This window comes from Lepidochelys kempii, chromosome 3 (genome assembly GCF_965140285.1).
Source record: "Lepidochelys kempii isolate rLepKem1 chromosome 3, rLepKem1.hap1, whole genome shotgun sequence".
Taxonomy (NCBI): Eukaryota; Metazoa; Chordata; order Testudines; family Cheloniidae; genus Lepidochelys; species Lepidochelys kempii.
The window spans coordinates 36,339,866-36,354,508 of NC_136382.1; the positions used below are offsets into that span (position 1 = coordinate 36,339,866).

General features: G+C 41.1%; 1 protein-coding gene across 1 annotated transcript in view; it reads right to left on the minus strand.

Annotated features, from left to right (window-relative positions):
• DCDC2C (doublecortin domain containing 2C) overlaps positions 1-14,643 on the minus strand; it is a 115,255-nt gene that overhangs the window by 14,102 nt on the left and 86,510 nt on the right. Inside the window, exon 11 of the mRNA XM_073336085.2 lies at positions 10,970-11,039. Within this exon, the coding sequence (XP_073192186.1) occupies positions 10,970-11,039 (70 nt within the window). The remainder of the gene's footprint in view (positions 1-10,969; positions 11,040-14,643) is intronic.

Below are 14,643 nucleotides of genomic sequence, written 5' to 3' on the forward strand. Positions count from 1 at the left end.
GTGGGTGAGGTAATATATTTTCTGAGACAAACTTCTGTTGGTGAAGAGACAAGCTTTTGTGTGACAAAATTAAATACGGTCCCATGGAAAGAGCAGCATCCTTTGAAATCCATGCAATAAAGACCATCTATAGAAAAAGTAGGAATAGAACGATAATATTCAGTATAAAAATAGATTACTTCCGTAACCCCCTTTCAATAGCAAGGCTAATATATAGATATTTAACTAAATTATTGAATATTAAACTAAAAAGACCCTATCACATTATGATCTCCAGTTCAATGAAAACTAAGCACTCATCTGCTGCATCTATCCAGAAATAAATAGTGCTACTGTATTAGCCATCATCTTTTAATTAAGTTTCACTTCTAAATGAAGAAAATGAAAAACAGAATTTTCAGTCACAATATTTACCCTAAACACTGGACAAGGAAGCAGTTCTACAATATGATGTAACTGAGTGAAGTGTCCAGTTATAGAATAATTATTGTTCCTGGGCCAGATTTTCCCTTGGTGTAAATCCACAGAAGTTAAAGGTCCATAAATGTAACTGATTGTTGTCAGGGGTCTGATTTCCAATAAAGAAAACAGGAAAGAGATTGCAGGAATTGATAGCAGTACATACAGTAACATTTGCAGTAACTAACTGACATGGCGTTCTAGTAAAATGGTTGTTTCATGACAGGAACCTGTACACATCTCTTTTTTTTTCTTCACCTAGCAGATCACAAATCTCAGTTTCTGCTAAAAGGACATCATCATCATATTCTCCATGACATACTCATTCCTACAATTCAGAATGATGTGAGTTACCTGACATAAGTAGCCCTAAAAGAAGTGGATGACAAGAGAAACAATAACTTGTACTCATTGGGAACCCTTTCTGACTGCAGGTGAGGTAGGTAAGCATTATCAACATTTGACAGTGGAAGTAACAGACACAGGGTCTAATTGTGAGCTAATGTACAACTCATGTGAAGTCAATTAAATTGTAAAATAAAATTGGAATTTGATCTAGTATGACTTACACAAAGTTGCATGACTCAAAAATAGAAGTGGGATTACCCACTATCCCCGTGCCCCCAGCACCCTGTTCAATTCTCTGTAACACAATGCCTCTCAGAAGAACCTAAACATATCTCTTCTCTCTGTATCCAGTACATCTAAAAACAAAACTGAGCTTTAAAAAAGGCATTCTATGAAGTTAATCTTTCTTACAATATCTACCAAAGAACAGCACGTGAAATAGGGAGAAGCCCTGTATACAGTATTCCAAGTATACCAAATTAATGGAAAGAAGGGAAGTGAGAGCTAGAGAATAATATAATTTATTTGGCTTTGAGTAGGCTGATTCTGCATGTCTGAAGTAGATGTCAAAATAGACAGGATTTAAATTAATCACAAAATCACAATGAACCTTTAAAATTAAAAATTGTTGATCACAAGGCAAGTCAATTTAATCAGTCCTTTTGCATGCTCCACTGATTACTCCAACACTTCCTCATTGTCCATTATATCCAAATACTCTCACACTTGAATTGTCCACATGATCATCAACATCAAAGAGATTAGCCTGATTTGAAATCTGAAAGGGTGCTCAGAACAAAACAATTCTTTCACTATGTCTTCGTCTATATTAGAGGCCTTTGCCAGTGTGGTAATATCTCTTAGGGCTGTGATTTTTCTTTTTATGACATTTTTATACCATCAAAAGTGTAGATGCAATTACTTTACCAACAAAAACGTTTTTTCAGGGAACTGTTATAAGCCATACCAGCAAAGCACTCTTTTGTTGGTGTCAATTGCATCTACACTTGGAATGTTTGCGGTTATAATTGTACAGGCGTAGTGATACCAACAAATCGTTTCTAGTGTAGACAAGGCCTAAACTTAATCACAGCAGTAACTTTAAAATCATTCTATCTTTGTCCTTTGATTTGTCTAACAGCTAAGTAAGTTTTAAAAATTAGACAAGATGGGTCAAATTCTCACAAATGTGTGTAAAAACACATGAACTATTGCATGCCAACCCTGAATGTCCATTTCCTGTAACTGTGCACATAAACAGCTAGTTATATGCATAAATGGAAACCGTCACACAAAAGGAGGTGCATGTGATGGGGTGTCCACCCCACACAAGGTCTGTGGGGTTACACTGGCTAGCTGGGCCAATTAAGTCCCCAGACTGCATCTGGAGGAGTCAGGGAGCAGGGATTAATTAGATATGGCTCGACTGGGCAGGAACAGGAGGAGCCTGTATAAAGCCCAGGAGCTGAGAGCAGCTAGGGGCTGCAGGGAAGGAGTCTGCAGTCACCCTCTGGAAGAAGGGAGGTATGTTTGGGACTATAGAGGATAGTCTACAGTTACTCCCTGGGAGGAGGGTGTGTGAGTGGCAAACCCAGACTTCAGGGAGAGCCAGAAAGGTAGGAAAGGCTCAGGGGAAAAGCAGCAAGGTATGGCATAGGGCAGAACTTGGGTGCTGATGAGATGGCCCCAGAACTGGGTCCTGGAGTAGAGAGTGGGCTCATGTTCCCTTACCAGGCACTGGCGAAGTGGCACAGACCAGGCAGGGGAGAGCGGACTTCCTGGGACAGTTTGTCCTGAAAGACTTTGATACCCCGAGAGATGAGGGCGCATAGTGACCTGGCTTGAGGGCCAAGTTACAAAGAAGGAGTACCTGGAGTTCCAAAGATGGGTGGAGAGACTGCCAAAGGAAAGTGCAGCATGTGGAAGGAGCTAATCCCCAGAGTGGCCAGGAGGAGGCACCCCTAATGGTGAGTGAACCCCATGAAATTGCACACATGGTTTTTGTAAAGAGAGATCATGCCTCACTAATCTATTAGAATTTTTGAGGGTGTCAACAAATGTGTGGAAAGGGTGATCCAGTCTGAGATTGTCCCTCACCAAAGGGTCTTAAGCAAAGTAAGCAGTCATGGGATAAGAGGGAAGGTCCTATCATGCATCAGTAACTGGTTAAAAGATAGGAAGCAAAAGGTAGGAATAAATGGTCAGTATTCACAGTAGAGAGAGATAAATAGTGGTGTCCCCCAAGGATCTGTACTGGGATCAGTGATGTTCAACATTAATGATCAGGAAAAGGAGTAAACAGTGAGGTAGAAAAGTTTGCAGAAGATACAAAATTACTCAAAATAGTTAAGTTCAAAGCTAACTGTGAGGAGTTACAAAGGGAACTCACAAAACTGGGTGACTGAGCAACAAAATGGCACGTGAAAACCAATGTTGATAAATGCAAAGTAATGCACATTGCAAAACATTATCCCAACTATGTATATAAAATAATGGGGTCTAAATTAGCTTCTTCTAGCATTTGTAGTGCTTGCCGAGCCACCCAACAGCCACTTAATAAGCTAAATTAGCTGTTACCACTCAAGAAAGAGATCTTGGAGTCATCATGAATATTTCTCTGAAAACATCTGCACAATATGCAGCAGCAGTCAAAAAAACTAATAGAATGTTTGGAACCATTAGCAAAGAGATAACAAGACAGAAAATATAATGCCACTATACAAATTCCACGGTACACTCACACCTTTAATACTGCATGCTGTTCTGCTTGCCCCATCTCAAAAAAGGTATCTTAGAACTGGAAAAAGTACAGAGAGAGCAACAAAAATTATTAGGGTTATAAAACAGCTTCCATATGAGGAGAGATTAAACAGATTTGGACTGTACAGTTTAGAAACTGGATGAATAAAGGAGCATATGATAGAAGTCTATAAAATCATGACTGGTGGGGAGAAAGTGAAAGTCATCCAATGAAATTAATAGGGAGCAGGTTTAAAACAAATATAAGGAAGAACTTCTTTACAAAATGCACAGACAATCTGTTAAACTCATCTTTAGGGGATGTTGTGAAGGCCAAAAGTATAACAGTATTCAAAAGAGAATCAGATATGTTCATGGAGAATAGGTCCTTCAATGGGTATTAGCCAAGATGGTCAGGGATGCAATTCCATGCTCTGGGTGTCCCTAAGCCTCTGACTGCCAAAAGCTGGGACTGGACAACATTTGATAATTGTCTTGTTCTATTTATTCCCTCTGAAGCATCTGGCATTGGCCACTGTCAGAAAATAGGTACTAGGCTAGATGGAACATTGGTCTGATCCAGTATGGCCATTCTTATGTTCTTAAATTCACAATTCCAAGTGCATTTTGCCATGCCTCCTGTTATAAGATTCAGATAAACTCTTTTCAGTTTATTGTAGAGATAACAACATCAATAGAAACCATTTTATAGCTAAGCTTAATACATTGAAAAGGAAGGTGGAAGTTCAGAGTTCATATCTGTATATGAAAGGAAATGTGAGCTTGAGGTCTAAGTACAAAGTAGGATCCATAATGTCTTGAGTTCTACTCTTTACTCTGTATCCCCATAATCTAACCACATGCTATCCAGCAGACATCTATTTAATAGCTCACATTGTTGTTGGTGTCCTTCATGACCAAAGATGATGCTGAGGCGGTTTTATGTCTTGATGCCGAGGAAGGGATTACAGTCTGTGCCTGCTGAGGTTTACAACTCTGCCTGTATCCTTTAAGATCCATACTGCAGTTAATCTTGAATTGGGTAAATCCATCATTGACCACTGCTTGCCAGCATGATCTGTAAACATCAGTCCAGCTGTCAAAATCAACATTGAACTGTTTCAAGTTATGTTTCAGTGTGTCCTTGAAGCGTTTCTTGTGCTGCCTCATATGCAGTTGCACACTGTGTTTGCCAGACAGCTACTGCTTTGGCATGCTGGTGTCATCCATCCTCAACACCCTACCAGCCCAGGGTAACTGTGATGTGATAAACATGGCTTCAATTTGTGTAGAGTGACTACATTCCAGAACCTCATTACTGGTAACTTTATCTGCCATATTTGATGCAAGGTACGGCATACAGATGTTGTAAATGGAACTTATCTAGCAGCTTAATATGATGCCTGTAGCAGGTCCAGGTCTTATGCCCATACAAGAAGTTTGACAGTACAACCACTTTATAGAGTTTAACTTAGTTTGAAGCTTAATAACATGTTGCTGCCAGACTGCCTTATAGTTTGACAGATGATGAACTGGTCTTGTTGATACAACTTATCAGCTCCTTGTCTACAGTAACATCATTCGACAATATACTACCAAGATAGTAAAAGTCTGTAACAGCATTCAGATGTGTGTTGCTGATAGTGACTTTTGGTTTCATGTAGGGTTTTCCTGGTGACATGACCTCTGTCTTTTTCAGATTGATTGTCACCCCTTACCTCTCTGCAGACTGCGTGAATCTGTCTGTAATCCATTGAATATCTTCTGGAGTATGTATCTCTAGAGCACAGTCATCGGCATACAGCAGCTCATAAATAATTGCCTTGAAGATCTTCATGGAAGATTGCAGCCTGTTCAGATTAAATAATTTTCCTGAGGATTGGAAATTTATCCTGATACCGGCATTCAGGTTTTTTGTAGCATCATCAAGCATTGCTGCATAGAAGAGATTTAAAAAGAGTGGACCAATAATGGAGCCCTGCTTAATACCATTAGTAATAGGAAATGGGTTGGACAGAACACCATCTACTATTTCCATCATGAAATAGTCTCAGAACGTTGGTCAATTTTTCTGGACAACAAAACTTACATAACACTTACCAAAGGCCAGGTCTACTGATGGTGTCAAATGCTTTAGCCAGGTCTATAAAGACAGGTGCTGTTATCTGCATTTCTTATGCATCTGATGGACTACCAATATCAAGTCTGCCATACCTCATGTTGGCCCAAAACCGCATTGCGATTCCAGTAGCGTGAAGTTAATGACGGGGTGGGGGGAAGCCGAGGCACAAAATGAGATCATACTAGCTAGGGACATAAAAGGAAACAAGTACTCCAAATATATTAGAAGCAAGAGGAAGACCAAGGACAGAGTAGACCCATTACTCAATGAGGGGGGAAAGACAACAACAGAAAATGTGGAAATTGCAGAGGTGCTTAATGACTTCTTTCTTTCAGTTTCCACCCAGAAGGTTGGTGGCAATTGAACATCTAACATAGTGAATGCCAGTAAAAATGAGGTAGGATCAGAGTCTAAAATAGGGAAAGAACAAGTCAAAAATTATTTAGACAAGTTAGATGTCTTCAAATCACCAGGGCCTGATGAAATGCATCCTAGAATACTCAAGGAGCTGACTGAGGAGATATCTGAGCCATTAGCAGTTATCTTTGAAAAGTCATGGAAAATGGGAGACCTTCCAGAAGACTTGAAAAGGGCAAATATAGTGCCCACCTATAAAAAGGGAAATAAGGACAACCTGGGAAATTACAGACCAGTCATCTTAATTTCTGTACCCAGAAAGATAATGGAGCAAATAATTAAGCAATCAATTTGCAAACACCTAGAAGATAATAAGGTGATAAATAACAGTCAGCATGGATTGGTCAAGAACAAATAGTGTCAAACCAACCTGATAGCTTTCTTTGACAGGGTAACAAGCCTTGTGGATAGTGGGGAAGCGGTAGATGTGGTATATCTTGACTGTAGGAAGGCTTTTGATACTGGGTATGTCTACAATGGAAACTTCAAAGTGCTGCTGAGGGGATTAGCTCTGAGTGCTGGAAGCCCGGCTCCCAGCGCTCAGAGCCTGTCTACACTAGCGCTTTAAAGCACTCAGACTTGCTGTGCTCAGGGGGGTGATTTTTCACACTCCTGAGCCAGCAAGTTAGAGCGTTATAAAATGTGAGAGCAGACATACCCACTGTCTCACACAAGATGGAGCTACTACAAGGTGAGTGTATAACTTGTTGGAAAATCGTTCCCAGAGAGTAGTTATGAGTGGTTCACAGTCATGCTGTAAGGGCATAACGAGTGGGATCCTGCAGGGATCGGTTCTGGATCCGGTTCTGTTCAATATCTTCATCAATGATTTAGATAATGGCATACAGAGTACACTTAATAAAGTTTGAGGATGATACCAAGCTGGGAGGGTTTGCAAGTGCTTTGGAAGATAGGATTAAAATTCAAAGTGATCTGGATAAACTAGAGAAATGGTCTGAAATAAACAGGATGAAATTCAATAAGGACAAATGCTAAGTACTCCACTTAGGAAGGAACAATTAGTTGCACACATACAAAATGGGAAATGACTGCCTAGGAAGGAGTACTACAGAAAGGGATGTTGGGGTCATAGTGAATCACAAGCTAAATATGAGTTAACTGTAACTCTGTTGCAAAAAAAGTAATCATTCTGGGATGTATTAGCAGGAGTATTGTAAGCAATCCATGAGAAGTAATTCTTCTGCTCTACTCCACGCTGATTAGGCCTCAACTGGAGTATTGTGTCCAGTTCTGCGCACCACATTTTAGGAAAGATGTGGACAAATTGGAGAAAGTCCAGGAAAGGTCAACAAGACCTATAAAAGAAGATTGAAAAAAAATGGGTTTGTTTAATCTGGAGAAGAGAAGACTGAGAGGGGACATGATAACAGTTTTCAAGTACATAAAAAGTTTTTACAAGGAGAAGGGAGAAAAACTGTTCTTAACTCTGAGGATAGGACAAGAAGCAATGGGCTTAAATTGCAGCAAGGGCGATTTAGGTTGGACATTAGGAAAAACTTCCTAACTGTCAGAGTGGTTAAGCACTGGAACAAATTGCCTATTCATAGATATTTAGGTCAGAAGGGACCATTATGATCATCTAGTCTGACCTCCTGCACAATGCAGGCCACAGAATTTCACCCACCACTCCTAAAAAAGACCTCACACCTATATCTGTGCTATTGAAGTCCTCAAATTGTAGTCTGAAGACCTCAAGGAGCAGAGAATCCTCCAGCAAGTGACCCGTGCCCCATGCTACAGAGGAAGGCGAAAAACCTCCAGGGCCTTCCAATCTGCCCTGGAGGAAAATTCCTTCCCGACCCCAAATATGGCGATCAGCTAAACCCTGAGCATATGGGCAAGATTCATCAGCCAGATACTACAGAAAATTCTTTCCCGAGTAACTTGGATCTTACCCCATCTAAAAACCCATCACAGGCCATTGGGCCTATTTACCATGAATATTTAATTACCAAAACCATGTTATCCCATCATACCATCTCCTCCATAAACTTATCGAGTTTAATCTTAAAGCAAGATAGATCTTTTGCCCCCACTACTTCCCTCGGAAGGCTATTCCAAAACTTCACTCCTCTGATGGTTAGAATGGAGGTGGTGGAATCTCCATCATTGGGGATTTTTAAGAGAAGGTTGGACAAACACCTGTCAGAGATGGTCTAAATACTTAGTCCTGCCTTGAGTGCAGGGAACAGGACTAGATGACCTCTCGAGGTCCCTTCCAGTTCTATGATTCTATGTTGCATAGTAGATGATCAAAGAATATTTTAGTCAGAATCTTTCCAGCCATGGAGAGTAATGAGATACCGCAATAGTTACCACAACTGGACTTTTAACTTTTCCTTTTGTATATGGTGACAATGGTGGTGTCTTTGAAGTCTTGCGGTACATCTTCTGTACTCCGCGTATTGAGAAATAGTCTTTGCAGTCACCTCAGCAGGATCTCACCTCCATACTGGAATATTTCTGCAGGAATGCCATCAGATCTAGGAGCCCTGAACTTCTTTGTGGCACTGACTGCAGTGCTGACTTTGTCACAGGATGGGGTTGCATTCATGTTATTACATGTTGGCTGATCAATTACTGCTATTAATGTCTTGTCTCTGATGTTGGACAGTGTGTTAGATCACTTAAACGCTGTTGTCACCACTGAAGGATTTCTCTTTTGTCAATAGTCAGTGTTAGGCTGTCCACACTCTTCAATACCACTGTAGTGGTATGTGAAGGAACATATATGTCTTCAAAGCAGCACAAAATCTTTGTTCTCATGAGGGTCAGCATAGCCCTGGATTTCATCTGCCTTGGCATTCTACCATTGATTCTGTACGTCTCTAAGCTTAGACTGGATCTCGTGACCAGGGACCCTAGAAATCCATTTCCCACAGAAAAACATGGAATTTGCGTTTTTATAGAATCTTTAATTTTTACATTTTGTGAAAAAATAAAAACATATATTAACTATTAACTAAATTTTACTGAAAGTACCAGTGTTACTTATTCAGTATGAGCAACCTCCCCCTCTTGTGGTTGATTTTTGAATGTGATTTAAATTTACATGGCTAACCATACTCCCTTACAAGTGCTATGCCTCTCTCAGGTCGGCTGGCAGTAGCGTTGTTGCATAAAGTCCTAATAGTCCATGAAACATTTATAATTGGTGTTGTGAGCCACCTACATTCAAATGTGTGACTACAACCACCAGCATCACCACACCTGTGGCTTTGCCACTTGCCCATCACTGTAAAACTTTCCCCCATCATCAGATCACGGGCATGAATTATTTTCTGTGGTGATGGCTTGTGTCACACCATCCATGCTCTCTTTTCCATTCAGCAGTGCTCCAGCAGCACGCATTCCCAAGAGAACTGGTAAGAGTTAGGGTTCAGGCTATAGCTGTCAACGTGGAATTATTCCATGAGCCCTCTATAGCAGTGATTCTCAAACTTATTTGATTGGGACCCCTTTCTTTGTGTCTGCAGTCGTTTACACACACACACACACACACACACACACACACACACACACAGTACACATACAGCAACCCAGCTCTGAAGACAGAGCAGAGAGCAGCGGCTGCTGGCCAGGCACCCAGCTCTGAAGGCAGCACCGCTGCCAGCAGCAGCACAGAAGTAAGGGAGGCAATGTGAAAAGTGGTATTTGTCAATATCACTTTTCACAGCAGACTTAACTCCCCATTGCCACCCTTACTTCTGCGCTGCTGCTGCCATCCCGAGGTTGACAGCCAGAGTCCTGCCACCTCCAGGTGAGGGACTGAGGGAAGGAGAGCCCAAGCCCAGGCTACCTCCCCGTGAGGGACTAACTGTGTGTGTGTGGGGGGGGGGTTAGAGCAAATCCAGGTGGTGGGGCTCTGGCTGTCGGCCCCAGGATGTTGGGGCTCCAGCTGTCCCTTTTATCCTCGCCTCCCAGGTGTGCATAGCCCTTCTGCATGAGCCCCAACCACCAAGGGTTGACAGCCAGAGCTCTTTAAAAAAAAAAAAAAAAGCACACAGCTCACACCTCCCTTGATACATTCCCACGCCTCTCTTGTGTAGCCCACCCCATAGTTTGAGAACCACTGCTCTATAGTAGTAGACATCGTCTTGCAATGCCATTGTAGAGTAGAATACTCTCATCAGCCACAGAAACCACAGAAATCAACATAGTAATTAGGGGCATAGGTTAGTGAGTGTCAGGGCATGTTCACTACATTTCTGGGACCCCTTGCTGCTCCAAGATCCCTCACAGAATTTGCCTGGGCATGCAAGGACCCAGTTGCCAGTTGGTACCACTTAGGAGGTACTGCGAGGATCTTGCCTATGCAGGGGCTATGTACCAGCAGGGAAGATTCATGCACTTGGTCTCCTTTTCACCTAGATTAGGCAGCCAATGAAGATAGTAGTAGAATCGCTATCTTGATCACCAGCACTAGATATTTCACACAGGCCTGTTCCACTAACAGTGCCATGGCACTAACCAATCTATTAGCTATGTGAGGCAGCATAAAAATAACTTTGTCAGATTGTTAGCCAACTTTATTTCAAAGAGCAAATTCATAATTTAGCAGCAGGGGAAAACTGATGCCAAGTTCTTTTTTCACTCATACTTATACCCTCATCAGCCAGTTCAATACACTTATACATGCTGGCTTGCAGCTCAAATTTCAAATCTGCTGATTCAAAAGATTCCTAATCTACATCATTCAGTGTAGGAAACCTAAAAATAGAGATTTGACTGGGAGAGTTTATGCAGGAAGGTGAAAGTCAGCTACATCTAACACAAAATTAGGATGACTGTATTACAGTTTTCTGTTGTAAATTTGTTTTGTGCATGAGTTCTTTCTAATCCATCAATAACTGCATAACATACCTTTAGATTCTTCAGGCTTTTTGAGAAAGAATCCAAACATATTTTTGAAGCTCCATTCTTTCTTCTTTTCCTGAAATACAAATCATTGGTATTTTTCTATGCAACAGGTTCAGAGACGGTGACGCATTGACTTATAAGGAAAAATTAAAACAGCTAACGTATAGAATGGCTACAAGAAAATAAGGGGAGACTTGCTGGCAGGCTACAAATATCTGAAGCATACAAAAAAACAAATTCAAACACAATTTAAATTATTTTCTTGGATATACAAATGCAATTCCCACTGAAGTCACTGGAAATGTCCAGAACTATTCCAAGGAAGAATTTGGCCCAAAAGATGAGAGAGAATTATTTGGGTGTAATTTGGAGTAATCAGATGGAATCATGGAAGGTTAGATATAGTGAAAAACTTCCCAATGGGACATTATTACAGCATTAGGCTGTAAAAGAGCTCCTAAGTGAGTACGTAAACTTTTCCCGTCACGCCACCCTTACCATTCACAGAATTTGTCCCCCACCAACTTCCCGTCACCTGCTCTGAAGGCCAGCAGAAGTAAGGGTGGCAATGCTGCTTCTGCTGGCAGCAGCCCTGCCTTCCTAGCTAGGTGATCAGAGAGGCGCAGCTGCTGGTTGGAACATACATGTTGTTTGTGGCCCGGAAGGATCATCTTTTTTTTTTAATCCCGCTCCCGTACCACTCTGCAATAACCACTCTATTTTTATCCCATTCCTGCTATTATGGCAGTGAGTCCTGCAGAATCCCAGTTTCTTTGTGCCTCCCCAAAGAACCTATGGTGCCCCCCGCAGAAAGGCATGCCTCCTAGTTTGTGTACAAAAATTAGTGGGTGCCAAGCTCCCCTCCCCACACTCCCGCCCGCCAGCAGCCTCCTGCCAATCAACTCCTCCCCCTTCCTCCGAGCGCCTCCTGCATGCCGCAGAACAGATGTTCTGCAGCATGAAGGAAGCGCTGGGAGGGAGAGGGAGGAGTGTAGATGGGGTGCACGCGGAAAGAGGTGAGGAAGAGGCGGGAGTGGGGAGGAGCAGGGTGGGAAGAGGCAGGGCAAGGGTGGGGTCTGAGGGAAGGGATGGAGTGGGGGCAGGGCCGGGGTGGAGTGGAGTGGGGGCGGAAGAGGTGGGTTGGGGGCTTGGGGAAAGGTGTGGATTTGGGGTAGGGCCTGGGGCTGAGCGGGGAAAATTAAAAGCCAGCACCTGTGACTGCTCTAACTCATTGTTGCATTAATACTTGATCTTCCTCTACATACAATATGCTAATGAATATGGATAAAAACCTAAATGGATGGATAGGACATTTAAAAGTTCAGTTTTGAATGTTCTCTCCATTGTTTTCCTGTTTAGCATTATTGATGACTGATGCTTAGTTTATACAACTTCTCGGTGATCAATGGTGACCTTGTCTAGGTGGGAAGTACTAAAATACTTAATTGTAGCCAGAGAACAGTATAAAGAAAATAAGTGGAGAAAAAAAATTAAAGATACTGTGTGGGCAACATATTATAAAAATCAATAAACAGAATCAATGTGACTTTGATTTTTTAACCACAAAATTTCTATGCAAGAGACACTTGATCAAACAATCTGAGTTTTATTGGCAGTTCTAACAATATTAATTAAAGAGAAACCCTTTGCTAGTATACTGATAAAGCAACCAAAAATTATCAATTACTGTTATAGTTTTTTGCATATATTCAAGTCCCATAACTTGTTTAAACCTACGTAACCAGCTGTACACACTGATAATATTGCCAGTGCAAATATCTAATTTTCAGTTTAAAATTTTCATGAGAGGGAAAAATAATAATTTCTCCATTATACTTGTCACCTTTAGCTGAGGGTCTCAAAGCATTTTACAAACATTAACCTTCACATTCTTTAGACACACACAAAAAATAGGAAAGAGTTTAATACTCATAAAGGAAGAAGATTTGTAACAATCAAACTATACAATTCTTTTGGGTATTAAATTTTAAACATCCAAAGTCAAGTTTTGCTTCAAGTTACATGCCTGCAAACCTATTTCAAATGTACATTTCAAATACAATTGTTATTATATTCCCTTTCTGAGTATTAAACTCTTCACTTTACCCTCTTAGTTTCCTTGAAGCATCTATGTATCTTATGTCTGTTGTTTTTGCAAATTAATACTATTTTGATATATAATGTGTTCTACAACATATTAGAGATTATGGGGGGGGGAGAAAAACTTATCTGAATTTGAATGCTTAAAAGTTAGTAACATGCACAGATCCAAACCCCATAAATTATAGAGAGTACAGCTGGAAGCAGAATTTGGTCCACAGGACATAATGAACTGTAAATACTAAAGGATAATCATGCTGACATGTAGGTTAAACTAATGTATTGGTGGCACACAAAACTAAACTAAATATATATAGAAATGCACACACACATACAGTCCCTTCATTAGAATCACAAGTAAAAGATGTAAACTATTTTACTCACATTAATAACATTTTACTCCAACATAAAGTTCTTTAAGGCCTTGTCTCAGGAAAGAACTTACGCATGTGCTCTACTCTGTCCCTAGTCAGGACAGAATTTGTGGTCATGCTTAACTTTAAGCATGTATTTGAGTCCCATTGACATCAATGGTACTCAAGCACATGCTTAAAGTTAAGAACATGCTTAAGTGGTACACTGAATAGAGATGCTTTCCTGAATCAAGATGCTTTTCTGAATTGGTGACTGTTAATGGGCTACTCCTGTATATATAATTAATTTGTTTACTACTTCTGAAACACAAAATTTTCACTCTGAGCTCTACAAATGTTTTACAGATTCTCTGTCATATTTTTAATCCGACTAATGCAGTTTTATTAAGTGATTTTTGTACACTATAGGAAGATATTGCCTCTTAACAATGGGTAATTATACATTTCTCCTAAGCGTTGGCCAAGTTTCAATGCCAAAATTCCCATAGGGGACAGCATGTATGATCATGTTTCTAATACAGTGAATAGCCTTAGACAAATCGTTCCTGAAAATAGCATGACAACTCACTGTGAGGGGGCTCACTCACTTCTTGTCCATTCGGTGTGAACCTGCACTCACTCTCTCTGCTCCCAGCACCCCCTGTGAGTTGTTAACCTTGTCAGGTAGGACTTGAGCGGTCCAGCCCTCTGGCCAAGTCACATACGGTCTCTATGCACAGACAAATCCCTTCCAGGGTAAAAGGTCCAACAGGGCCTATCCCTGTGCCCTCGTTAGTCTTTAGCCTATCTCTAGGCTCAGTCCTCAGCCCCTTCTCGGCTAGCTTTAAGTCCTTACCGGCCCTGGTATACAGCATTGCCCCCAGGGCTTCATCTCTGGAGACTCTGCCTTCTCAGTTTTTATTGCCCCAGCTCTCCAGCCAGATCACTTCTTCAAGTTCAGTCCCCTTCTTGGAGTAACAAATGATTGGCCCTTTGCAGGGTCTTCAGTCCTAGAGCCCTTTAAATTCCATCCCTGTGCTTGGGCTTCCACATGAAACTATTTCGACCCCATTTGAAAACCCAGTTTCTTTGCTGTCTGCAATGTTACCCTTTCCATAGATATGAATGAGATTCATGATGCCCCTAAAAATCCTCTGTAAATCAGGAGATTCGAATTGTGCTCTAAATCTCTCTCCAATAGAGCAGCCCCAGTGTTAACCCACC